This window comes from Rhodamnia argentea, chromosome 11, assembly GCF_020921035.1.
Source record: "Rhodamnia argentea isolate NSW1041297 chromosome 11, ASM2092103v1, whole genome shotgun sequence".
Classification (NCBI taxonomy): domain Eukaryota; kingdom Viridiplantae; phylum Streptophyta; class Magnoliopsida; order Myrtales; family Myrtaceae; genus Rhodamnia; species Rhodamnia argentea.
Genome location: NC_063160.1, coordinates 8,435,917 through 8,463,097, shown reverse-complemented (window position 1 = coordinate 8,463,097; position 27,181 = coordinate 8,435,917). Strand labels below are relative to the sequence as shown.

The 27,181-nt window shown below is 40.8% G+C and overlaps 2 protein-coding genes across 4 annotated transcripts; one reads left to right on the top strand and one right to left on the bottom strand.

Moving 5' to 3' along the window:
* Positions 1-12,877: 12,877 nt before the first annotated feature.
* LOC115746991 lies at positions 12,878-22,826 on the top strand. 3 transcript variants are annotated; one of them, XM_030683000.2, is made up of 8 exons: positions 12,878-13,030; positions 13,243-18,456; positions 18,540-18,772; positions 18,877-18,997; positions 19,404-19,602; positions 19,685-20,017; positions 20,113-20,801; positions 21,662-22,826. In XM_030683000.2, the coding sequence occupies exons 2-8, from the start codon at positions 13,411-13,413 to the stop codon at positions 22,283-22,285; spliced, it is 7,245 nt and encodes a 2,414-aa protein (XP_030538860.1). In that variant the 5' UTR covers positions 12,878-13,030; positions 13,243-13,410; the 3' UTR covers positions 22,286-22,826. The 3 variants fall into 3 exon arrangements, with proteins under 3 accessions (XP_030538860.1, XP_030538859.1, XP_030538858.1); XM_030682999.2 differs by having other exon boundaries at positions 18,540-18,793; positions 20,119-20,801; XM_030682998.2 differs by having other exon boundaries at positions 18,540-18,793.
* Positions 22,827-23,552: 726 nt separating this feature from the next.
* LOC115746983 (pentatricopeptide repeat-containing protein At5g27110-like) lies at positions 23,553-26,580 on the bottom strand. The gene has a single exon (XM_030682989.1). The coding sequence runs from the start codon at positions 26,578-26,580 to the stop codon at positions 23,701-23,703; it is 2,880 nt and encodes a 959-aa protein (XP_030538849.1). The 3' UTR covers positions 23,553-23,700.
* Between the last annotated feature and the right edge of the window lie 601 nt (positions 26,581-27,181).

Below are 27,181 nucleotides of genomic sequence, written 5' to 3'. Positions count from 1 at the left end.
CACGCCCTTTGGGCCGTTGCACAAAAAGCAACAGCCAATTTGGCCGTTGCTTGTAAAAAAAAAAGAATTAAAAATAATTCTTGCATATAAATACATATGCTCCCCCTTTCATTTTTGTCACAAATTCTCTGAACAATCTCTCGAATTCTCTCTGAAATCCTCTCAAATCGCTCAAATTCTCCCAATTCTCTCAATCCCGACTCAATTCTCTCAATCGGATTTCCGATCAATTCTCTCAAAAATGGCAAGTGGAAGCAGAAATGCTGACAATGGCAAGATGACTATGGGAGATTCCGAGTATCCCATTCCCGAATATGATCCTCGTGAGTATGCAAGTTGGGAAGACGATGACGATAATATTAACTATGTCCCGATTCCAAACGTCGAGCACATCCCAACACAATAAAATCTTCATCCTCCCACCGGTGTCGAAGAAACGTCAACGGCAAATGAGCCGAAACGGAAGGGCCGAGATAATACATCCGGCTTGTGGCTACACTTCGACAAGGTACGTGATGAAGGCGAAGGTAAGTATAATATAAAATGTAAATATTGTTCGCAAACATATAAATTTACGAAAGAAGACGGCTACGGAACATTCCGTCGGCATTTGACGAAAAAACATCCAACGCAAGCGGGGATTGACAATACGCAACAACAAATTTCCGGGTACGTCACTTCTAATCCTCATCCTATATTTCGTTTCACCGAAGCACTTTATAAACAAACATTAGGTGAATATGTTGCCCTTGATCATGCTCCGTTTAATACTGGTGAAAATTTTAATATGAAATATTTGATAAATACTGCGTTGGTTACGCAAGCGCCAACTATTCTAAAAAATACTCTTAAACGCGAAGTTTTTCATCTTTATAAAAAAGGAAAAAAATCTTTAGCAAAATTTTTTGCGGAATTCAATGGACGTGTGCATATAGGTAGCGATATTTGGAGTGATCCTTGGCAAATTCATTCTTATATGGGTGTCACGAGTCATTGGATAGGTGACGATTGGACGATTCAAAAAAGACTTATTGCATTCCGAGTTTTTGATGAAAGACATTCGGCTCATAATATTTATAGAATAATTAGGCAAGTTTTAGATGAATATAATTTGATAAATAAAGTATTTTCAATTGGTTTTGATAATGTCGCCGCAAATACCGCTTCTATTCCCGAATTAGAAAATATTTGCAAACCCACTTTTGGCGGACAATTTTTTCACATTAGATGTGTTTGTCATGTTTTAAATTTATGTGTACAAGATGATTTACGAACTCTTGACACTTCTCTCGCCCCAATAAAAAGTGCAATTAAATTTTTATGGAGTCGTCTCCATTGTATGAAATCATTGGGAAAATTTTGTAAACAAAATGGGAGAAGGGCAAGAAGATTTCCAAAAGATATTCCGACTCGTTGGAATTCTACGTACGAGTTGCTTCGGCAAACTTTTGAATATAAAGATTTATTATGTATGTTTATTTCACAAAATATTCCCGAAATTACTTTACTTCCTCAACATTGGGACGTTTGCAAGAAAATTTTAGATTTTTTGAAAATTTTTAATGATGCTACTAAGACTTTATCTGGTATTTATTATCCTACTACGCATTTATTTTTAATAGAGTGTGTTAATATTGGTAGTGTTTTTAGTGAATATGAAAATGATACCGAATTAGGTCGAACTATTTTAGTAATGCGAGAAAAATGGTTACATTATTATTTGCAAATTCCTCTTGTCTATTTAGTTGGTATTGTTTTTTATCCACGTATTAAATTAGACGGTTTACAAGATTATTTGAATGTCTATTATCATGATTATTTACATTTGGAAGATTCAATAGATATTTCAAATATACTATGAGATGTTAAAGAATCTATAGTAGCATTATATGGAGAATTTTGTAGTAGATATGGTTTAAGTGATTCTGGATCTTTACAATCTATCGCCTCACATAGCGAAAGTGGTAGTTCACTTAGTAGAGGGTATAATATGCTTAAGAGTAGGCAAAAGAAATAAAAAGGGGCAATAGGTAGTATTTCTGAATTAGAAAAATATTTAACCACTCAATTTGAGTTTCGTGATGCAGAACATAGTACAGATTTCGAAATCCCGAAGTGGTGGAAAAGTCACCAAATCGATTATCCAGTTCTCGCCCTCATCGCTCGTCAAATATTAGCAACCCCTTCTTCAACGGTTGCGGTTGAACAAGCATTTAGTGCTGGAGGATTAATTTTGGACTCTCGCCGTTCAAGATTAAGCCCGGACTCTGTGGAAGCTCAAGCTTGTGTCGGCGATTGGACGAGGGCGAAATATCGACACCAAGAGTTAGATCGTGAACACGAATTTTTTAGCGATGATGTTGGAGATACCACCGCCACGGGTACCACAACGGGGAGCGACGATTGACGATGAGGTAAGTTGGGGTTCTCAAAGGTAAAAGAACTACATGAGCTTTGATTCTTCTATCCCCAAGAAGATATGTATGCGCTTAATGATAATTCATTAAGTTCAAGCCCATTCCTTCTTCTTTTTTCCCTATATTTTATTACAATGTACAATTTAATTATATTTTATAATTTATAATTTATAATATTTATTTTATTATTTATTATTTTAAAAATTATTATTAAAAAAGGAATCGGAATGAACCGCCGGTTCCGAACTGGAACCGGAACCGGCCCGGAACCGGAAATATACACGGCGGGTTCCGGTTCCACCTTTTCGTGGAACCGGAACCGGCGGTTCTACCGAACCGGCCGTGTCTATATGATGGTGATATTTAAATAAACAATTTCAACTCGGAGGTCGAATTACAATAGTATCGAACCGGACTAGACATCGATCTTCAATCAACGCCGCTTTGAGGCTTAAAAAAAAACTCACATTAGGGGTAAAAAGGTCAAGGAGACCACTTTTCTAATTTTCTAAATTTTTTGATTTTTTTGAATTTTTATTTATTTTTTATTTTTTAATAATAGTAATTTTTAATTAAAAGGGATCGGGTCCGAGTTGGGTTCTCGGACCGAACCTGGATCGAGTTGTCGGACCTGATCCGATTTAGGGGAGAGAACCGGACTCGGGTCCGGTGGGCACAAAAGGGCTTAGGCCCACTTTTTCTATTTTCACTTAACCGAGTCTAAAATTCCTTTTGGTCCAACTCCCAGCACCCAAGCCAGCATAGGCCTAGCAGCCCCTCTTCATTTCGGCCCTTCACGGAACACCCCTAAGCCCGAACTTCTTTCCATAGTTTTAATGCGAGCCCAACTCTAGTGAAGAAATAAAACAGGTCCAACTGACCGGACCCAACCTTCTATATGCCTAGCCCAACATAAAAAGAGCGAACCCTTCCCCCAATTATTACTCGTTTTCTTCAGCGTGCTGCAATTCCTTCTTTGCTACACTCGATGTCGACGGTGCACTCCCAAGACGGTCAAACTCTACTTACCCCGCCACCGCACCACCGAGATCCGTTCGTCACGCCGTCTTCGAGTCGCATTCCGACGGACCCTCTCATCCCCAAATGCTGAGCTTGACCGAGTTAGTAGCGAAATCGCGAAGTCGAGATTGAGACGTCACTCTAGTGCTTCGGGTTCGGGCGGAGTCACGAGCTATCACTGTGGGTTCAAATCGCCTCGTTTAGGACCTACTTGTGCGCCGGCTAACCATGTTTCTATGTCGCCGACTTAGTCGAACCATGTCTGCTCACCGGTGTCGCCCTCCATCAAAGCTCGTTCATCGCACTACTGATATTGCTTATCGTTTTCTCCCTTCCACCTCTCTGCACCCGCGGCACCGTGACCAAAACCCGACGTCGCCACCAACCTTCGCTTCCTCGCCATTGTTTCTAGTCCGGCCTACCCCGCTTGTTGCCACCGGTTCGAGTCTCCTCATGCCGGGTTGGAGCTCGCGCGCCATCTGCACTCACGTCCCAGTGTCGTCAACCGAGCCGGATCGACCTAACTCACCTTTCTCGTCTTCCCCACAAGCCACTGGTCTTCTTTTGCCCAACGGACATGATGGCTAACGATCGGCCCTACTAACTTCACACCACTTCCACCCTCCAGTGTTGCTCCACCTCACCACGTTCAAGGATGGAGGGAAGGGATTGATCGAGAAACTAAACGAGCTGAGGTACGAGACCAAAAACCAACGATGCTAACCCGGAAAGTTAACGAACGCACATATAGTGAATGAAAGGAGCTAATGACTCATTTGAAAGCTAGAAACAGCAGCGAGATAGAGCTACGTATTGGAGAAGAAGCATGCGACTAAGTCTATACTACACGCGAACCTAGACGATGGGGTTCGGTTCATTATTTCGGCCAAACAGGGGCGGGTCTAAGGGCTAGAGCATACCCGATGCGGGAGGATGTCAATCGGGAGTCGACGAATGCGGTGGTGACGAAGGTCCGACATGCACAATCAAAGTGCAACGTGGGTAGGAATAAGGGCTCAAGGGAAAATGGCATCAACTTCCTCCTCTTCTCCTTTCTTGCGCCAACCTGTACTCCCATCTTCTCTATTTCCTCTCCATTTTTTTTTTGTCACCGACCTTTAGTTGGCCAACCTCTCCTCACTTATATTCTACTATTGTCTCCTTCCCCAAGCTTGCATATATGGACGAGAGTAAAATCCGTTTGATGGGGACGTGGGTAAAAGAAGACTAAGGAAGAGAGAAGTGACAAGTGATGGTGCACAGAGACTTGGTAATGGGGAAAACCGAGATGGGAAAGCTAATCTCTCGTTCATGAACGTGGGGGTGAATGTGGGCTGATGGAAAAAAAAATGAGAGATGGGCTGTAGATGAGCATAAAAGGGAAGTGGACCAAACTTGTGGGAAGAAGAAACCCGGTTAGGTCGGCCCGCGTGGGGCCATTTGAGAATAAATTAAAATAAAATAAAAAAAAAGCTAGGCTTGCATCGTACGGGCCTGCGAAAAAGAAAAGGGATCACGAGCTACATTATCTTGCGTGAACTTGGGTCGTCAAGGCCCGACCTAAATTTTTTTTTTATTTTCTCATTTTTCTTTCTTTTTTTTCTTTCTTTTTTTCAATAAAACAAGAAGAGATGTGTATTTAACAAATTTGAAATATTCTATTTTACAAAGAAAAATAAAATAAGAGACCGCCAAAATTAGGTATCAACATCCATGTTGTTTTGTATCGTCTTCCGCATGTGCCCCTCTATTATATGTGTAATATCATATTAAAGCAGAGCCCGAGTAATAAAGTGCCGAGTGGTGGGCCTAGGATGCCACAAGCACAGCTCTCTCCGGCGCCGCCCCATCATCGCCGACAATGGCTGGTGAGGGTGAGGGATGGCCAGCGAGGGTCGCAGAACCCGACCATGCCCTACCCTCGCAAGTTATTGTCGACAATGGTAGGGTGGCGGCGGCGGCGGCGGCGGCGGTGGCAAGGGCTTGGCCACTTGTGTAACTCTCTAGTTTTTTCTTTTTAAATTTTGAGATTTTTTTGTCTAATTAAAATTTTGAGCTTAATTTTAGCTTTTTTATTTTTTTATTCTAATTAATTTTGTATTTTTACTTTTTAATAGCATTTTTAAATTTTTTTTTTGAAATCTTATTTTTAATTATTGTTGAGTGGACCTCCGGTGAGCCACATTGACTTTAGACATTAATAAAAATGTCACATTAAATTTCCGACCAAGCATATTGAAGTGGGCACTTAAGTGATCGTTTTTCATAAAAATTTATATTTAAATGATCCAACGAAAACTTTTGACACTAAAGTGAGTGATGCATTGTACTTTTGGCACTTCTAGTGTACTTCTCCTAGAATTTTTATGATATTAAAATTAGTATTTGAGGTAAATGTGTCACGGGATGTATCACTTTTAGGATTTTTTGTGGTATTAACTCATATTTTAATAGCATGTTTATATTGGTTTGTGTTTTGAGGTTGCTTACTTTAGGGAGGAGGACACCCGTGTCATTTTCATATACTTATAAAGTCGTGTTACGGATAATCCTTCCTAGAATAGTTTGATGTGACATTTCTATTTCTTCCTTTTTTGCAATTTTTTCTTTCTATAAGAAGGGTGAACATGATTCGGGTGGGCGGTTCCCACCTTGGAGCTGGGAACGGCCCACTAAGGACTGGTTATACAAAATAGAAATCGAGAACCATTCAATAGTTTCATGGACCTACACGGGAAACCGTATCGCCGATTCGGTCCAATTTCTAGGTGGATCCATGGAACCAATCCTAATAAGGTGAGACTATTTTGAAGGACTTGTAATTGTATAAGGGTGAATAAGATGGACCTTTATCTTGGCTTTGTTATGAGGTGGTCCATGATATTGAGATGGTGTTGTATTTCCGAAAGATGTAATGTGAAAATGCAGTTAGAAGCAAGTCGGCATGATAAGATAAAGAGAGCTGAAGCACACAAGACCGACTAGTAAAAGGCGTAAGTCATGAGATTGGAAAAAGGAGGAGTAAAAGTCATGGGATATGTAATTTAGAAAGTATATATACATAGGAAGAAGAACACCGGAAAGGCCAAAAGTTATGTACGACGCTTAGTTTAGTGTTAAAAATTTTCGCCGGATCACTTAAGTGTCGAGTAGAAGAAAAAACAATCACTTAAGTGCCTTCGACGAGATATTTCGGCCAAAATTAGTACGTGGCTTTTATAATTAAATATTTAACATTAAGTGGCATTTTCTATTAAAAAAAAAAAATAAAGACCACTTGAGCTTTCACATGGACTTCTAAATTTAAAAAATTCAAAAAATTAAAATTATATTTAAAAATAAGTTAAAATAATTTTTTTTAAAAATGCAAATTTTATTTAAAATGAATTGAAAATTAAGCTTAAAAATATAACAAAAAAGATAAAAAATTTAAATAAAAAAAAAGGGTGATGGAGAACCAAGTGGTGAGGGCTTGCTCGCTAAACCCTAGCCGGTATCTAGCATCGCCTATCGCAGGTGAGGGCCTGCAAGCCCTCACCCGGATCTAGGCAAGAGCTTGCAGGCCCTCCCCTATGATCGGCAAGGGTCACTAACCACTGGTTGGGGGGCAACGATGGTGGGACGGTAGCGATGGCGTGGGTTGTGCAAGCCCTCACTACTTGGTTCTCCATCTCGATTTTCTTTCTTTCTTTTTTTAAAATTTTTACCTCTTTTTTTTTAAATTTTAATCTTATTTTTAAATTTATTTTAAATAAAAATTTGTATTTAAAAAAATTAGTTAATTTTTATTATTTTAATTGTAATTTACGTCAAAGCTATATTAAAAATTGAATTTGAACCAAAACAACATTGTCTTGACCATATCATTACCATGTAGGAGAGATAAAATAAAATAAAAAAAGACCATCAATTTCCATTAGTCCAAATAGAGGAGTTAACAGAATGATTCAATTGCACCAATTTGATAAGTTTTAGTACTTGATTACATTTTTTATGAGTTGTAGGACTCAATTTCACATTTGTGACAAGTTTTAGGATCTCTATTGCATATGTCTTTTTTTAGTTGTTAACTTTTTTATTTTTTAAAACTAACTAATTTTGATTTTTTTAGTTTTTAATATATATTTTTATCAACTTTTAGCTTTTTTTATTATTATTGTTGATGGGACCTCCGACGAGCCACATCGGTTTCAAACGTTAATAAAAAGTGCCATGTGGGGTTTCTAGCCAAGCATATGGGAGTTGGCATTTAAGTGTTCCAAAAGAAATTTTTGACATTAAAGCGAGTGTTGTACACGATATTTAGCATATATATTAGGTCCTGGGGGCGGTTCCAAGTGTAGAACTAGGAACTGTCGTGACCTAAAAATTGGGTTTCCAAATTTAGGTTAATGGATCACCAAATTAATTAATTAGATTAATTAACTTAGTCCGAACTCTCCCAAGTTCTACCAAATCGTAATTTAAGTTCAATTTCATGCAAGGATTTTATTTTGGAGTCGCCACTAATCGCTTTTTGATAGGCCGATAAGAAACCTAAGTAAAGTAAAGGGAGAACTAAATTACTCCTACGAACTAAAGATTTTAAGTTCCAGGATTTGGTTACATTAATTTTTCAATTAATGCCATTTCGGTACCATTTTCATGAAAAAACGTTCACCTTCGCAACTTTGAAGAATTTTGAATTGAAGTTCAAAGGTGCAACTTTTTTGGCTTTTCTTTTTATGAATTTTTGTAATTATATTTTTTTAGTAATTTTCACAATTTGAGTTCTCTCTTTTCAATTCTCATAAGCAATAAACAAAACCAACAATTTTAACACAAGTTCGGACCATCCATTCGCAACGAGGATCAATGATACATCCAAAACACGCAAGGCATTCAACGCAACATAATGCAAAAAATTCAACGATAAAAGGATTTTACCTTGAATCGAATACCAACTTTGCCAATCAAATTTACACGATGCCCGAATATTGAACTTGAACTTTTAGACCGATCAGCTCACCCCAAGAATCTCAAGTTAATGGCAATTGGCTTGTGATGCGGGACGAAGGAACGCCAAGTTGTCTCCTTGATGGCTCGCTAGGTGACTCTACGAAAGGATGAGGGGGAAAGCAATCTAATCGGTGCAAAACCCAAGAAAGGGCCGCCAAAGACTCCTCTTCTTTGTTCTCTCGTGCTTGCACTCCTTTTTTTTAGGCCCCCCCACTTGTGATTTATGTTGGTTGATTTAGAAATTGACAATGGTAGTACTGGGTTTCAAAACTCTCATACCCTCTCAAAACTTTCTCCAAATTTTTTTTCTTAAAACTCCTCTCATTAGCTCTCTAAATTTTCTCTTCAAAGCTTATCTCAAGAACTCTCCAATTTTTCTATCCAAAGCTTCCCCCTTCCTTTTGACTTGAGAGCTCTTCTCATTTTATAACCCCATTTCTCCATCTTTATTTCTCCATCCTCTCTTCTCTATCTTCCCTTCTCCATTTCTCAAGTTTTGAATATTTGCATTTTAGTCCCTAAGGTTTTGAATATTTGCAGTTTAATCCCAAATTACCCCTTGCCTAGTCTTAATCGCATGTCAATTCAAGTTCAAATCTTCATTGTAGCCCAAATAAAATGCATGAATAAACATGAAAAATGATTTGATTTTTTTTATTTTTTTTTCAAGAACCATAATTAGTTTTAATTTTTATGGAAAAATAACTAAAAATATTAGTCAAAATTTAGGTCTCAATGGGGAACCGGTCCGGTCCTAGTGGGCGGTTCCAAGTGTGGAACTTGGAACCAAACCGGTCTCCATGAGAATCACCGGTTCTGAGCCGGCTCCGGGCTGTTCGCAATTGTTTTGCACACCCCTATTTATAAGAACAAGAAGTCTGGTTATATAAATTACGAAGATTCCTAGAAAAGAAACAAGCTAATTAGTAGAAATAGAAATAGCAGGAGATGTGCTCTGCTCTAGTAATTTGACTCGTCAATTTTTTTTTAGTAATGTCATGTTTTCTGATTTTGTTTCATGTTTAATTTGTTTTTAATTGGTTATTTTATTTTACCATGTGCTATTTTTCATTTTTAATGGGAAGATTACTAATAATTGGAGCTTGAGTTGGGCTAGATATTTGTTGAGTCTAGGTCGGTATGGCCGTGGGTTCATATGGATTGGTATGTTTAGACGGATTTATTTTCGACCCACTGAAAACCGACCCAGCCTACTAGTTTGAGAGGTCTAGTCCGTACCTTCATTATGCAAAGAGATGAGATCTCAAATGGGGGCGTTTCAAGTAAATGACTTCCAATGAAGGACTGTTGTCCAATCATGCCAATGGCAGTAGATTTTAAGTTGTCAACATGTGCAATAGAATGGAATTTGAGAACGCACGAATGAGAATCGAATTGAATTGGATTGTCATTTAAGCAATTTCCTGAACACGTACCGCATGGAAAATTGCATTCAGCTGGATATCAGAGCTCTGCTGATCACAAGCATCGCACATTCGATGCTGGCCATGAAACATATCATCGTTGTGGTAGTGTAAGGAGCTAAAAATTTAGAGCGCAATTTTGTCGGAATTTGTTGAGATAGAATCATCAAGAAATCGAAGCGCGCTCTGAAACTTCCTCTTTGAGATAAGTTTTTCCCTCAGAAAAAGATATAAAAGAACAACCGTAGAAGCAAACGAAGAAATCCGTCGCTTGCTTGGATAATGAACCGAAGTGACCAGCCAGAAGCAAAACTAAATAAAGTAAATGAAGTATTTTTGTTATGCAAATTTAATTCGATAAAAGTTTATTTAAAACTTAATGTTATGTATATATGGGCCTTATATCACATGTATAGTGCACGCCTCTTTAGAAAAATAAAAGCAAGTTTTCCTTTTCAAGCGACGGAAAATAATTTTCAGATTTCAGCCAAATATGAAAAAAAATTTATCATTTTCCTGAACTTGGAACAAATTTTTCAGAAGTGTCAAATTTTTCACGAAACAAACAAAGTATAAATTAAATTGGAGGACAAAAGTGCTCTCCATTAAAGGAAAAATCTATATATACAAGATCGCCTAGTAATCCCATGAAAATAGGATTACAAATCGAAAATACGATCTATGCAAATCCAAACTTAAACAAGGATAATGGCTCCTTTGTTTTATAGAAAATAACTTCTAGGAAAATATTTTTCGGGTTTTTCAGTGTTTGCCTTTTGAAAAATAAGCCATTCAAGGAAAACATTTTACACTTATAGAAAAAACTCCTTTAAAAGTGAGAAAAAATGATTATACATTTTATGAGAAGAGGAAAACATTTTTCCTCTATTTCTTCCTTTCAATCATTCACATTCCTTTTCTTTTTAATTATTTTTTATTTTTGAATTTTCTTATTTTTTATTATTTTTATATTTTATTTTTTATTTTTTCTCTCTTTTTTTACTTCCTCCGTTGGTTGCCGGCGTAGCCACGGGCGAGGCTCAAGCCCTCTTCTCCCCAACCTCATCATCGCCCTAGGTCTACGAGGCAAGGCTCGAGCCTTGCGCTATCGGGGTTTTTTTCCAATTTAATTTTTTTAAAAAAAAATATTTACAAAATTAGTTTTTAAAAATAAATATTTACAAGTTTGGGCCTCGCTCGGCAGCCCAACTGCCGAGCAGCTCTGCTGGGCCCAGCCCGAGCTCTTGGGCAAGCCACCTGCTTAGCGGCCAAGCTGCCGAGCGGGGTTGGGCTTTTTTTGTTTTAATTTCAATTTTTTAAGTATTTTAATTATTTAAAAAAATATGAAATTTACAAAAAAAAAAAACAATGTGAGCCAGCTATATTGTAAATTTCGTATTTTTTTAATTATTGATACTTAGAATATTTATTTTATTTATATTTTTTTTCTTGTGAAGCTTATATTTATAACATTATTAGCAATAATTAATGTAAATATTTATTAAAATCTATAATTAATAAATAATATTGTGATATAATGTAATATAGCCGTAGGAATATGTTGGAAACCGCAGTAATAGATAGATGGGAAACCACAGAAAAAAAGTTAAAAACCGCATGAAAAGATTAAAAATCGCAGCAAAAGAGTGGAAACGAGTAAAGAATGGGCAAAACTTTGGAAGAGCATATCTCATCGCTCGGGCGTCCGTTTGAGACAATTTTTTTTTTATTTCACGTAATTTTTCGAGAGGAATCCATTGGCAAACCGTCGTAGGTGGTTTGGCCCGCCTTTTTCCCCAAAAAACACCGTTTTCCTTGTCAATTTTGCATTTTCTCCTTTCGGTGCTACTTCTCGATATCGAACGAACCCTCCTTTCCCTCTTTCCCTAAACAAATTTGGCTGTTGGCGGTGATGAATGATGGATTTTTGCAATTCGGGATCGTCCAAATGGGTTTTCCTATTTTTTCTAGTATTTTCAGGATTTATTAATGGTAATTTTTGCTATTCGGGATCGTCTAGATGGGTTTTCGATTGATTATATTATAAAGATATTGAATTAAGAATGGGGTTCCTTAATTTCATATATCTTACCAATTTTATTTTATGAATATTTTTAATTAATTACATAATTACAACATTATTTATTAATTATATATCTTAATAATTTTTATATTAATTATTAATAATTATGTTATAAAGATAAGCTTCCCAAGAAAAAATATATAAATAAAATAAGTATAAACATGTTAAAAAATACGAAATAAACTAAATATTATAAGTATAAATAATTAAAATGCTTAAAAAATGAAATTAAAAAAAACAAAAAAAAAGAAGAAAAAGCCCTATCCCGCTCGGCAGCTGGGCCGCCGAGCAAAAGGGACTGGGCCCAGCAGAGCTGCTCAACAACCCAACCGCCGAGCGAGGCCCAAACTTGTAAATATTTATTTTTAAAAAATAATTTTGTAAATATTTTTAAAAAAAAATTAAATTGGAAAAAAACACGCTCTATCGCTAGTCACGAACCACCGCCGGAAGAAATTAAAGAAGAAAGAAGAGAAAAAATAAAAATAAGATTAAAAAATTTTTAAAAAAAAATTGGTTTTTTTAAATTAAAAATTTATCCACGTTAGTGATAACCGTGCCACGTAGGAATACCAAGTCCATGATAGCAATTTTTTATCAAAAGACGACACAGAAAATTAAATTAGATTTTCCTTACCAAGCAATGAAAAATATTTTTCAATTCACTTCAGGTCTCAACCAAACACCGTAAAAATTAGTTGTTTTCTGAAAATTGACTTCCTGAAAAATATTTTCCAGAAACGACTATTTTTTCGCGAAATAAGCATAGACTTAAAATATTCTACAACTCTGTCCCTTGCTTCACAATGCAAAAGAAAAGGGGTGCGGTGGACTTGATTTCTAGTGAGCGGGGCAATGGCACAACTAGACAAGAACTTTGGGGCACATATGTAATTAAAGCAAAGTTACGGGGCGATAAACCGGAAAACAAAGGACCGGCTCTTATTTCTCTCTCCTCCTCGAGGCCTGTTTCTCGCTCTCTCTCTCTTCCCCTTCTGTCTCAGTAGGGCTTCCATTTGGCTCTTCTCCGGCTCGCTTCCCTCGGCGCACGTTACCTTCTCGTCCTCTTCTATCTTACGCCTCTGGAGGTAAGCTTTTTGTCCCCCCCTACGCCTCTTCATTTCGTTTCGTTTCTCTTCTGATGCGCCTGATCACTGTGAGGAAACCCTAATTGATCCCCGCAAAGTCAGCTTAGGTCATGTCGGGTTTTCTCTGTTTCATTTAGTAGATTAGTTCGATCAGTCATTGCTGACAGAGCTTGGGCAGCTTTTGATAAGTTCGTTTTCCCTTGTTTGATCAGGGTTAAGGGGTGTTCTGTTTCGATTCTGCTTTTGGTCGATCTTCCATTGTTAGATCTTGTAAGCTCTAAAGTTGATTCGTATTGTTGGGGCGGGGTGAGTGTTCGTGCTTTGATGCGTTGGCGGAGATCTGAATCCGCCGCGGAACGAGGGAAGTGTTCGGTTCGGACATGGCCAATCCTGGAGTTGGGACCAAATTTGTGTCGGTGAACTTGAACAAATCTTACGGGCAGCATGCACAGCACCACCAAGCAAACTCTTACGGACAGAGTCGAACCCGGGTTGGTAGTCATGGTGGCAGTGGAAGTGGAGGTATGGTGGTGCTTTCGCGGCCTCGTAGCTCACAGAAAGCTGGGCCCAAGCTTTCTGTTCCACCCCCCTTGAACTTGCCATCTTTGAGGAAGGAGCATGAGAAATTCGACACCTTGGGAACCAGTGGCAGTGCTGCTGGTGGAGGGGTGAGTGGAAATGGGATGAGGCCCGGTTCATCTGGTATGGGATGGACTAAACCAGTGAATGTCGGCTTGCAGGAGAAGGAAGTTTCTGGTTCTGGTGATAAGTGTGTTTCTGGAGCGGTTGATCTGGAATTGCATAGTGCTGCTGATGCCTTGAATAAGGGAGGTAGTGCATATATGCCACCTTCGGGTCGGTCTGGACCTGTAGTTTCCGCATATCTGCCAGTGCAGAAAGCTTCAGTTTTGAGGGGAGAGGACTTCCCTTCTTTGCGAGCTGCCGTTCCTTCTGCATCTGGCTCATCACAGAGGCAGAAGGATGGTCCGAGTCTGAAACAAAAGCAGTTGTCCAGTGAAGAGGCAGGTAATGAGCAGAGGCCAAACTCTCATATGAGCTCCCTCGTTGACATGCGTCCTCAAGTGCTGTCATCTCGTCATAGTTTTGCTAATGATGTTCATGAAAATGGAAATGAGAATCATACTTTTGGCAGTTCTCGAACTTCTGAGCAGAGTCGAAAGCAGGATGATTACTTTTCAGGGCCACTGCCTCTTGTTCGATTGAATCCAAGGTCTGATTGGGCTGATGATGAGCGTGATACTAGTCGTGGTTTGATAGAACGTGGCAGAGACAATGTCTTTTCCAAGAGTGAAGCTTATTGGGATGGGGATTTTGATATGCCCAAGGTAAGTTTTCCCCCTCACAAACCAGCTCATGGCTCTCTTAACAGGTGGGGTCAGCGTGACAATGAAACTGGGAAATATTCTTCCAGCGAAGTCCACAGAGCAGACCCTTATGGCAGAGATGTGAGAATATCTGGTGGCGATGGCAGGGAGGGAAACTCATGGAAAATATCTTCCCCCATTCCAAAAGGTGGAGCTGGTGTACCAGAATCCAGAAACGACAGAAACAATCTTGGTGTCAGGTCATCTATGCTGAGTATGGAAACAAAAAAGGATGATAAGCACATCTCTTTTCCTTTTAGAGATGGTGCGCCTGATGATCTTGGAAGGAAGGACATTGCTTACGGACAAGGTGGGAGACTGTCATGGAACAGCAATTTAGATTCATTCAATAGTCGAGGGACAGAGCGGATTGTGAGAGCCCGTAATGGCTCTGAACAGTTCACCAAATACAATGGTGATGGTCCCCAAAATAGTTCAGCATCCAAAAGCTCATCTGGTGGTAGAGGCCTTCCTGTGAATGATCCAATACTTAATTTTGCAAAGGATAAACGTCCATTCTCAAAGAATGAAAAGCCTTATCTGGAGGACCCTTTCTTAAAGGATTTTGGTGATGGACGTGATTCTCTTTCTGGAAGCCTTGTAGGCGTGGTGAAAAGAAAAAAAGATATGCTTAAGCAGACCGACTTTTATGACCCTGTCAGGGAGTCTTTTGAGGCTGAACTTGAGAGAGTTCAGAAGATGCAAGAGCAGGAACGGCAGCGCATTCTCGAGGAACAAGAAAGAGCCTTGGAGTTTGCCCGTCGGGAAGAGGAGGAGAGAGCTAGGCTAGTCAGAGAACAGGAGGAAATGCAGAAAAGGCTTGAAGAAGAAGCCAAAGAAGCTGCCTGGAGAGCAGAACAAGAAAGGTTGGAAGCCTTGCACAGAGCTGAGGAGCAGAGGATAGCGAGGGAAGAGGAGAGGCGGAGGGTTCTCTTGGAAGAAGAAAGGAGAAAACAGGCAGCTAAGCAAAAGCTTTTGGAACTAGAGGAGAGGATTGCCAAGAGGCAGGCTGAAGCAGTAAGAGGTAGTAGTAACTCTTTAATTGCAGATGAGAGGTATGCGGGGTTGCTGAAAGAGAAAGATACATTGAGGGGAGCAGATACAGGTGATTGGGAAGATAGTGAACATATGGTTGAGAGGATTACTACTCCAGCATCTTCTGATTCTTCTACTTTCAATAGAACATTTGAGATGGGCAGCAGGCCAAATATTTCTCGGGATAGTTCAATATCAATGGAAAGAGGGAAACCTTCTAATTCATGGAGAAGGGACCCGTTTGAGACAGGGAGCAGCTCAACCTTTGGTCTGGCAGAACAAGAGGGTGGTCAATATGGCCCTAGAGGAGATGTATCACACGGAGGAAGAACATTGCATAGGAAAGAGTACAATGGAGCTGGTTATGTGTCTTATAGGAGTTACAATAAAGGAGGGGTGTCAGAGCCTCAGATGGATGATTTCCCTGACACTAGAGGGCACAGGTGGAATCTTGATGGAGATCCTGTTAATAGGAATCCTGAGCTTGATCCTGAGTTGCATGAGAATTTTAATGAGAGGTTTGCTGGTGATGTTGGGTGGGGGCACAGTCGGTCCCATGGTTATCCTTATCCTCCATCTTCTGAACAATTTTATCAGAATCCTGAGGCAGATGGATCTTATTCTTTTGGAAGGTCAAGGTATTCCATGAGGCAGCCTCGTGTTCTCCCTCCTCCTTCCTTATCGTCCATGCATAAGCATGCACGTGGAGGTGAAATTGAGCGTCCAGGACCCTCATCTTTTCTAGATAGCAAGATGCATCATACAGATTCTGTAAGAAGTGAATCAACTCTGAATGTGGGTCATGGGGTGGGTCATCAAGAGGATTTGGATCATGAATTAGTTGGTGTCAAGCAAGAGAGCACTGATGAGCAGAAACTAGATCCACAGACTGCACCCAGGTGTGACTCCCAATCCTCTCTCTCTGTTTCGAGCCCCCCTGATTCTCCTATTCATCTTTCTCATGATGATTTGGATGAATCTGGGGACTATTCTGTGAAGTCAGCAGCTGGACAGGATGGAGATTTTCTCATCCCTGAAAAGGAAGTTGTTGTCTTACCGACCAAAGCTGGGCAGGTTGCAAATGCTTCCAGATCTATTTCTAGCGAGGACGAAGGGGAATGGACGGAAGAGAACAACGAACTGTTGCAGGAGCAAGAAGAGTATGATGAAGATGAAGAGGGATACCAGGAAGAAGATGAAGTACGAGAAGCAGATGATGAGATTGGAGATAGACATCAGGAGCTTGACGATATTCACTTGGAGAATGAAAGTTCAGCTGGGCTTGTGGACAACTTGGTTTTAGGCTTTAATGAGGGCGTTGAAGTTCCTGTGCCAAGTGATGATTATGAACAAAGTCCAAGGAACAGAGAAGTTGCTTATGCAGTGCCATCGGTTTCTCTTGGCCATGGTCAAGAAGAGGAGTCCTCAGTCAGACTGAGCAGTGATGTGCGGACTGGTCAACATGTTGATGGTTCTCCTCAGTCAAGCATGGATGCTTCATCTAGGCTGCTGCAGGAAGCAGAGAAAGCCATGCAAGGCCTGGTGATTAAGCCTAACAATATTGTTGTTACACCGGCAGCTTCTCAGATTTCTGATGACATGGATGCTCCTGTCAGGCACGTAGTTCCATCCGGTAGCAACTTGATATTGCATTCTACTGCCCCTGGTGTTACTACTCAGGCTGAAGCACCTAAGCTTCAGTTCGGTCTGTTTTCTGGTCCTTCCTTGATACCATCTCCTGTGCCAGCTATTCAAATTGGTTCCATACAGATGCCTCTTCATTTGCATCCTCAAGTTTCTCCATCTCTTAGTCCAATGCAACAAGCACATCCTCCTATTTTTCAGTTTGGACAGCTCAGATACTCATCTGCATTTCCTCCTGGAATTGTGCCCATGGCTCCCCAGCCATTATCATTGGTTCAGCCAAATGTTCCAGCTAATTTTCCTTTTAACCATAATCGGGATGGCTCTTTGTCTGTTCAACCAAGTCAAGACATAACTGCTCCAAATCTTGCGAAAATGGATGATGCATCTCTGTCAGCAGAAAGCCAATCAGGTGTTGTTCCCAGGCACTCGATTCTGCCTCAAGATAAGGCTATGAAAAACCTAAATCCATCAGCAGCCAGAGACAAAGCAGAAAGCATGTTGACTGTGCAGCAGGATCGAGCAGAGAATGCTCAGTTTCTCGAGGGCAACAATGTTCCGGTTTTCAAATTAGAGGAGCCGGACCAACAGAATGAAGGTGGCAAGAACTACAAATTCATGTCAAATTCGAAAAAATGGGAAGGGCAGGGCATAACTGGGTTCCCATCATCTCAAGCCATCAGGAAAGAAAGGGATTTCAATGGATCAAAGGTTCATGGCTCTGTAAATGGTGGAAAAGTGAAGCACTATGTGTTCAAGGTAAAAAACCCTGCATCAAGGTCATCTCTTCCAGAAATTGAGGTTTCCCAGTCAGATTCTTCAGGATATCAAAGAAGGCAGAGGCGTACTGTAAGGCGAACTGAGTTCCGAGTTAGAGAGAACGGCGAAAGAAGGCGATCAGCAATCCTTGGTTCACCCTCGCTCCTTGGGCTGGATGACAGGTCAAGTGTAAATGCTAGAAGCACAGTAATTTCAGGAAGAACTGGTTCTGGAAAGGCTGTATTGTCAAGTAAACTGCCCAAGCGGACATTTGAGTCTGAAAGTATTAGATCTGGCTCAATGAATACTCAAGAAATGGAATCTTGTAGCAGAAATGAAAAGCGATCTTTGAAAGAGTCGATCTCAAAGACCCAGTCTGTACATCAGCCACACTCCCTTGAGCAAATCCCTAAGAGCAATGTTCATGAAGAAGATATTGATGCTCCTCTTCAAAGCGGTATTGTGCGTGTTTTTCAGCAACCTGGAATAGAAGCCCCTAGTGATGAAGACGACTTCATTGAGGTGAGGTCAAAGAGGCAAATGCTGAACGACAAGCGTGAGCAGAGAGAGAAAGAGATCAGGGCAAAGTCCCGTGTCGCAAAGGTTTCATTATACTTCTAGCTTTTCAACACTGTTATCGCTGAGATGTCACTTACTAATGTTGTTGGTACTTCCATATATTCTAGGTGCCAAGGAAGTCTCATCCATTGCCCAATGCTACTAACTTCCCCAGTAGCTCCAAGAGAATCTCTTCCTTGAGAAGTGGAGAAACTGCGACCACGGGTCACAACGACTTTGCCACCGCAGATGGACATGGTTTGGCAAATATTGAATTATCAGTTACTTTTAGTGCCTCTATGGTGTCGCAACCATTGGCACCAATTGGGACACCTGCTGCTAAAACTGAAGCTCAGGCTGAGTCGGATCCCCAAACGATCATGTATATAGTTTATACATCCTATAGTTGCATTGAAAGATGAAGTAATTTATTTTAATTTTCGTTTTTCGCCTCTCTTCGTGCAGGTCCCTTCCAGCTGACATTGGAAAGAATCTTGGGCCAGGCTCAATATTTGAGAGCAAGAATAAGGCCATGGATAATGTACAACCTCTGGACTCCTGGGGTAATTCAGGGATTAACCAACAGGTTAGTCTCATGCTCCATGTGAAATTATTGATGGGCTGTCTGGCGATCCATATATTTAAGCACCAACTTATTCGTTCGTTGTCTCTCAAGGATTCTCTTTAGATACTCATGAATTATGATCTTTTAGTTGGTTTCTTTGTGTTATAGTTTAATAAAAGCTGCGTAACTATCTAGATATTGATTTGAATTTATGCGAGTTAAATGGGTGCATAGTTGCTGTGACAAGCTTTATTAGACTGGACAGTTCATAATAGGTTGATTCACAAATTTATCAGAAGATCCGTGGAATTTCCTTGTTTTTGTTTGAAATGTTTTTACTATTAATGTTAATAAAAATACATAGAAAAGGAAGAACTTGCATTGATCCATCCTTAGTCTGATACTGCTTTCTGGAATTATATTGTAGGTTATGTCCCTTACACAGTCACAACTTGACGAGGCAATGAAGCCTGCAAAATTTGATGCGCGTGTTTCTGTTGGAGAATCTAGTTTTACAGCTGGTGAGGGTAGTGTGCCATTGGCGTCCATATCAGCAAAAGACAAATCTTTTTCTTCAGCAGCAAGTCCAATAAATTCTCTGCTTGCGGGGGAGAAAATTCAGTTTGGTAAGCAATTTTTTCCATGTGAAGTAATGTAGTACAAGATCGAAGTATTGACTTCCTTGTGTGTGGTTAATGCTAAACTCAGGTGCGGTAACATCTCCAACGGTTCTTCCTCCTAGCAGCCATGCTCTTTCTCATGGGATAGGCCCTCCAAATTCATGTCTTCTGGATGTTCAAGTTTCTCATAAACTTTCTGCAACTGAAGATGGTTGCAACATATTTTTCGAGAAGGATAAGAACTCAGGTGAGCCCTGTGTTCATCTAGAAGATAGTGAAGCTGAAGCTGAAGCAGCTGCTTCTGCTGTTGCTGTTGCTGCAATTAGCAGTGATGAGATAGTTGGGAATGGACTGGGTCGCTCTGTTTCTGTTTCAGATGCCAAAACTTTTGGAGCCGTAGATGTTGACGGGATATCCACAGGTAGTGAAACTTTTCACACTTCGTCACGAGTATTCGTTTTTGGGTTCAGTGGAACATGTGATTGATCATATATGCTTCCTTATGGCTTTTGTTAGGTGTAGCTGGTGATCAGGAGTCAGTAAATCACTTAAGGGCGGAAGAGTCTCTAAATGTTTCTCTTCCTGCTGACCTCTCTGTTGAAACCCCTCCCATTTCCTTGTGGCAACCATTGACAAGCTCACAGAGCACTTCAAGCCAGATGCTTTCACATTTTCCTGGAGGGCCACCTTCTCATTTTCCTTTCTATGAGATGAACCCGATGATGGGGAGTCCAATATTTGCTTTCGGTCCCAATGAGGAATCTGCATCTACACAACAGCAATCACAGAAGAGCAGTGCACCCAATTCAGGGCCCCATGGGTCCTGGCCACAATGCCATTCTGGTGTAGATTCATTTTACGGTCCTCCTGCAGGGTTTACTGGCCCTTTCATCAGTCCTGGAGGAATACCTGGAGTTCAGGGCCCACCTCATATGGTTGTCTATAATCATTTTGCACCAGTTGGGCAGTTTGGACAGGTTGGCTTGAGTTTCATGGGCACTACCTTCATACCTTCAGGAAGGCAACCTGATTGGAAGCACAATCCTGCATCTGCTCCAATGGCTGGTGAGGGCGATATGAACAATTTAAACGTTGTTCCCACCCAGCGCAATCCGGCAAATATGCCTGCTCCAATTCAGCATCTTGCTCCTGGCTCACCTCTACTGCCCATAGCTTCCCCGATGTTTGATGTGCCTCCTTTCCAGGTATTCATCTACTTTCTGGCTGAAAGGTCAGATCCTTGGTGGCTTTTGTCACAATCATACCTGATTTAGCTCTCATACTGTTTTTGTAACTAAAGCATTAAACTACTTTCAAGAGTGACAAAGGTTGGGATGTGCAGAAAATTGCAACAGCCATAAATCATAAAGCAGGAGGTCCATATCCATTGAAACTGAAATGAAAGGACATGGGCGTTTCCCCTTGTAGGAGAAAATATCGGGAAAGAGTGATATAAAATAAAATAAGTTACTTGATTTAGAACCAGTATGCATCTTCTATGGCAAACTTGCTGGTGACGTTCTCAAGAAGAGACTTTCTGGCCTCACAATATCTTTTGTATTTTGAAGCTAAGAAGCAAGATGTGAACGGGCTTGTGCATGAAGTGATTAAGTTTTCCTTTTAAGTTTTGTTTTTCTTCTACAATGTGCTGTCACAATGTGCTCTTCACTTGGTGAATAAAAGACTGCACGTCAAGGACTTCAACCATTAAAATCTGCATAATGGAATTGTGGTCCTTTTAAGTTTATCTTTTCAGAAGAGCTCTAAAATTTTCTGAAGGGATCTCAATTTTTGTTGGCATAAAGCCTTAATAAAAGCATTGCTCAACTAAAGCTAGTCAGGAAAGAAATAAAACTTTTGCCCTTGTTTGTGCCTGTGAAATCCAATGTCATTCAGACTACAGACTGGATCTTTGTAGGTAATGTAGAGTGGGTTTATATGGGAGAGTTGGAGAGTTAGGAAATTTGGTATCTCCTTCCTTAAGTTGGAGTAAATAAGGTTGGTTGTGGATTTGTGGTTGCTGCCTTATACTTCCCTGATTATTAGTTGAAATTTTTCTTTGCAGACCAATCCCGAGATGTCGGTCCATGCTCGATGGACTCATCTTCCTGCTTCTCCACTACAGTCCTCTTCAATGTCTTTGCCAATGCAGCAGCAAGCTGGGACACTGCCTCCACAGTTTAGCAACGGTCCTTCTGTTGACCAATCATTAGCTGCCAACAGATTTGCCGATACTCGCACCTCAACTCCAGAAAGCAGTCGGAATTTTCCTGTGGCAGCAGATGGCAATGCTAACCGGTTGCCTGATGAGCTAGGACTGCTAGACCCATCAAGCTCCGGTTCAGGGGCTACTACTCAGAGTATCGTCGCCAAGAATTCACCTTTAAATGCCAATGTTAATCATCAGAATGGCGGTGATAATGATGGATGCAGCTCTGAAACAGCTGCAGTTTTCGAGAACAAACCTTCTCATCAGAGAAGTATTTCTTCCCACAATTACAGCAGCTCTTCTGCATATAACTATCCGAGAGGAGGCCCTTCTCAAAAGGGCAATGAATGGCCTCACCGCCGAGCAGGTTTTCAAGGACGGAACCATTCTTTTGGTTCAGAAAAGGGCTTTGCTTCCTCCAAGGTGAAGCAAATATATGTGGCTAAGCAGACTAGCGGTGGGAAAACAGCAACCTCATAAAAGACCATGGAAAGTTGATGTCATCATGGCAGATAAAGCGTGACATTTGGTAGGCTCCACTATGAAACTTCTATTTCGGAAAAAAGTCGCTTGCCTTGAAGGTGAGTGCTGAGATCTGGGATTATGTGGGACTATCAAGAAGGAGCCATGCCAAACCTAATAAAACTTGCAGAAAGTATCTCAGGATAAGCATTTTTGGATTGTTGTTACTGCTGAGTCCTATAACTGGTGCATCCAGTGTGCTAGTCGATGAGGTCAGGATGCTGCCATCCTTGGATTATTGTATGTTTGGCCATTAGTTTTTGATCTCTATTCTTTTCGGTTTATGTGAACTGATTGTTTATTTTCTAGGGAGAGAAAACCTCGGAAATTTGGTGATCCATCTATTTTTTTTACCATGTTGGTAACTCTCGATGTGTAGACTGATACGTCCTGTGGAAAATACGTGTTTGTAGCAGAGTATAATACTAATGGCTTTCATGCTTGTCATGTTGATGTGGGGCTTTCATGCTTGAGGAAATATAATTTAATATTTCCGGTACTTTGTTTTGTATGTTCCACATTTGTGTTTCTCCAAGAATGCAGAATCGATGGACTTATTTTGGTGCCTGGATCGCTGGCCAAGCCCGATGCAGGATCTTTTGTTTGTTGTTACGGCCGTATTAGGCACCCCAACTTTGTACCTGTGCATACCTTGTGGAGAATTTCAAGAGAAGATATTATGAGAAAAGTGGCGGCAGGTATGCTTGTACCATTGTACGCGCGTTTATGTCTATGGAGAGGGAAGTGATGTTAAAGGGATTTGTGCGGAGAGATTGACGTAGTCAGACTTTGCTTCAGAGAACTGAGTACCCACGACACAGCCTCTCTGGAGCCTGAGTTGCGGGTCCTTGTCGCTGCATGAGTGGAAGCTCACGCTCAAATCAGCATTGTAATTTGCATTACTTTCTCTTATGTAACGTTGCAATGACAGCTGAAGTGCCAGAGTGCTGGTTCGTCGTAGAAAACCACGAAACGGAAATCAAATCAAGACATGGATTTCACCATTTCCAGGACCCATGATACACTGTACTGAAGTTCAAATGTGACATTAGGATCCAATTTATTGTTAAAAATCTTGGCTTTGAAAGTCGCTACTTCGAGATTGAATCTCCGAGCAACAACTTCGATGGTGAGCACTCCTCGGAATGTTAGAATATATCACCCTGCTGTACAAAAATATTCCCTACCCTCCCCTCGCTGATCTTCATTAACCACGTGACTCCCCTCGCTGATCTTCATTAACCACGTGACTCTCTCGCTAGGGATTCCAATGAATTTGCTGGAACCATACTGCCAATCATGTATGGCTATGGCTTGTGAATTCTCCGAACGGTAGGACAGTGAAATCTCCTCCTGCCAAGCAACATGACTTGTTAACTTCCATGAACAAGACTATAACCAGGGACTTTTCTCAACCCCCTTCTTTCCATGTCAGACCTCACTCTACTAGCATCCATCCACCGTCCCGCCACTGCATACGTATTGTGGAGCTTCACGTACGGTACAGAGTTGGTCGGGTCCCCTTCCAACAGCATTTTGCAAACTCCGTCTGCGATTTCAGCATTTCCCTGCACAGAACAGGCACCCAACAAAGACTCGAGAAGGGCAGTGGAAGCTAGATGAGGTGACCCTTTAACAATCTCGAAGGCCTCGTGCAGATGTCCTCTTCTTCCGAGGAGGTCGACCATGCAAGAATAGTGTTCTGTGTTTGGAGATACTCCCTGTTCTACCATGGAACGAAAAATCATCTTGGCTTGATGAACTAAGCCAGCATGGCTGCAAACTGACAGGATACTTGAATAAGTGACGGCATCTGGTTTCATGCCAGTGAGTTCCATCCGTGAGAGAAGGTCGAGAGAAGCCTCGAACTTTCCATGCACCCCATATGCATTAATCATCACGTTCCAGGAGACTAAGTCCTTATCATCAGAACTATTGAATAGATCCCTCGCTATAGATATGTTTCCACACCGCGCGTACAAGTCAATAAGGGAATTGTTGATTGCAATATCTTTCTTGAAGCCCTTCCGAATCACGTAAGACAGCACAGTAAGGGCAAGGTTCGCTATGGTTAGTTGAGCAGAAGCAGAAATTAAGATCAGGACTGTAACATGGTCAGCCTCCAATCCCATACAAAGCAACTGGCAGAAGGCATCAACTGCTTTGTACGAATATTTTGTTTGGACATGCATGCTCATTAAGGAATTCCACAAAGAGATGTCCAACTTATCTCCCGTTTCAAACAACCTGAGGCTACATCTGATATCGTCAAATCTGGTGTACATGGATACAAGTGACGTAAGTAAGGGAGTGTCTCGTAGAATCCCTCTTCTCAGAGCAAAGGCATGTATGGACTGGCCTTGCAGCAGCGAACAACATGAAGGCAATAAATTTATCAAAGTAACATCATTTGGTGTCATCTGATCCTCCTCCATCATTTGATGAAACAATAGAAGGACATCACCATCAAGTCTTTTGTTTCGATAGCCAGTCATTAGAGCATTCCATGAGACCAAATCTCTTCTAGGCATGATCTTAAAGAGCAAACTACCAGAATGGAGATCTCCACAGTTACAATACATGCTAATAAGAGCATTTACTAAAGGAACGTCCAAGGCAAACCCCATTTTCATGGCGTAACAGTGTAGAATCATCCCTTGTAGCAAATAGTCCTTCGAAACATAACTCGGAAGAATACTTATTAGACTAACAAAATCCAACTTCATTTCTTCCTTCTGCATAAAGTGACAGAGCTCCCACGCTTTTTCAATATGTCCAGTGCGTACACATCCTGATATCAAAGTATTCCATGATTCAACGTCTCTTGAGGCCATTCTGTTAAATAGAGCAAATGAGGAAGCAAGTTCATGACATTCACAGTAAAATGCCAGGAGAGCATTTGACACATTAAGGTTAGAAACAAAATCCATTTTCTCACTAAATGCGTGGGCAGATTTTCCCAATAGAATTGCATTAAGTTTGGAGCACGCAGAAACAATACTAATAATTGAAACTGGATCTGGAGTCAATCCTACAAATTGCATTTCAGAGAAGACAGCCAAACTTTCATCCAATAGCCTGTTATGCACATAACCTGAAATTAATGAATTCCATGTCAGCAAGTTTCTGTCAGGCATATCATCGAAAAGCGACTTGGCTGAATTTATATCCCCATGCTTGGCATAAGATGATACAAGGGAGGTTCCCACTGATATCTGACGTCCTATTCCATGTTTTATTGTTAAAGCATGAAGGCATTTACCATGCACAGAATCACGCAGATTTTCACATGCAGGGATGATACACACAAACGTGACGGCATTAGGCTGAATTCCCGATTGAACCATTCGATGGAATATCTCAAACACATCAACTGCCTTCTGTTTCTGCTTGTAAGCGTGGATCAAAGCATTCCAAACAGCCACATTCTTTTCTGGAAGAGACTCAAACATATCTCTTGCGCTACATAGACTATCATCTATAGCATACATTGATACCAAAGCAGGAGCCAAATATCCATTCGACAAATGTCCAGATTTAAATGCAAGCCCATGGAGAGATCGGCCAATGTCCGAACGTCCTAGGCATGTGCATGCAGGAATCACACAGGCCAGAGTACTCACATTAGGCTTCAATCCCATCGCACAGATCCTCCCGAAAAGCTCCAGCGCTTTGTTATGAAGGCCATTCAGAGAAGAGCCAGCAATCAGGGCATTCCAAGAAACCAAATCTGGCTCAGGAATTAAATCAATCAGCTTGTCTGCAACCTCCAAACGACCGGTTTTTGAGTAGAAATCCAACAAAGCAGTCTGCACCACAACATTGGCCTCGAACCCAGCTCTAAAAGCAACACAATGTATCTCCTTCCCAACATCAAGAGCACCAAGAGCGGCACAAGCCTTGAGCACAAGAGGAAGAGTGAAGTTGTCCGATGGGCAACCGGAGCTTCGACATTTCCCATAAACCCAAAGCACCTGCTCATGCAACCCATGATCGCAGAGACCCCTGACCATCGAATTCTGCAACGAGAGAGTCGCTCTGCGGGCACCCCGGAAAGAAGACAGGGCTAGGCGCGGATCACGCAAGCGGAAACAGGACTTGATGAGCTCGCCGACCAAGAGACCGTCCTCGGCGAGTCCATTCACGATCAGGAGGCACTTCAAGGGCTTCAAACGCTCGGGATCTTTGCAGAGCTTCAACGCACGGGCGAAGCAGGCCACGGAAGCGGGGAGCCATGGCGAGTTCGACAGCATGTCGCAGGTTTGTTTGGTCGCATCTTTTCTGAAATCATCAATTTTTTTTTTTTTTCAGAATTCCCGCCTACGAAAAACAGGGGAAAGAAATCGAGTTCGACCCAGTTGGAATAGGCGAAGGCGAAGACTAGAAGAGCTTCTTCTTTGTCTACTGCGGGATGGGGACATTTTTTTTTTTTTTTTCGGTACGGACGTTTTCATTTCACATGGAAAAAAAAATTACATAGCTTTCAATACAAATAGAATTAATATCACAAAAAATCATAAACTGGTATACATGTAACAAATTTACCTCAAACTATTCCTTTCACCACAAAAAAACTCTAAATTGATACAATTTTGACAAATTTAACCCAAATTGACACATCTATGATAAATTTATCTTCCGTTAGTTTTCTTTAAATTTAATCATCAAATTACCGAGTTAGGTGGCACGTTACAGTCCATGGGTGTACCGATTTAGGATTTTTATCTTATGTTTGTCACAAGTGTATCAATTTGGATTTTTTTTTAGTATTAACTCATTTTAACGACTTCACAAAAAAAAACTCATTTTAATGAAGGGTAAATTTATCACAATATACCAATTTAATGTTTTTCG

Excerpts from the sequence above, each read along its gene's own strand:
- LOC115746991 (XM_030682998.2), top strand. The coding sequence starts at position 13,411 with ATGGCCAATCCTGGAGTTGGGACCAAATTTGTGTCGGTGAACTTGAAC. Across the intron at positions 18,457-18,539 it reads CAAAGTCCCGTGTCGCAAAG|GTGCCAAGGAAGTCTCATCC; the intron begins GTTTCATTATAC and ends CATATATTCTAG. Across the intron at positions 20,802-21,661 it reads TTGATGTGCCTCCTTTCCAG|ACCAATCCCGAGATGTCGGT; the intron begins GTATTCATCTAC and ends TTTTCTTTGCAG.
- LOC115746983 (XM_030682989.1), bottom strand. The coding sequence starts at position 26,580 with ATGCTGTCGAACTCGCCATGGCTCCCCGCTTCCGTGGCCTGCTTCGCC.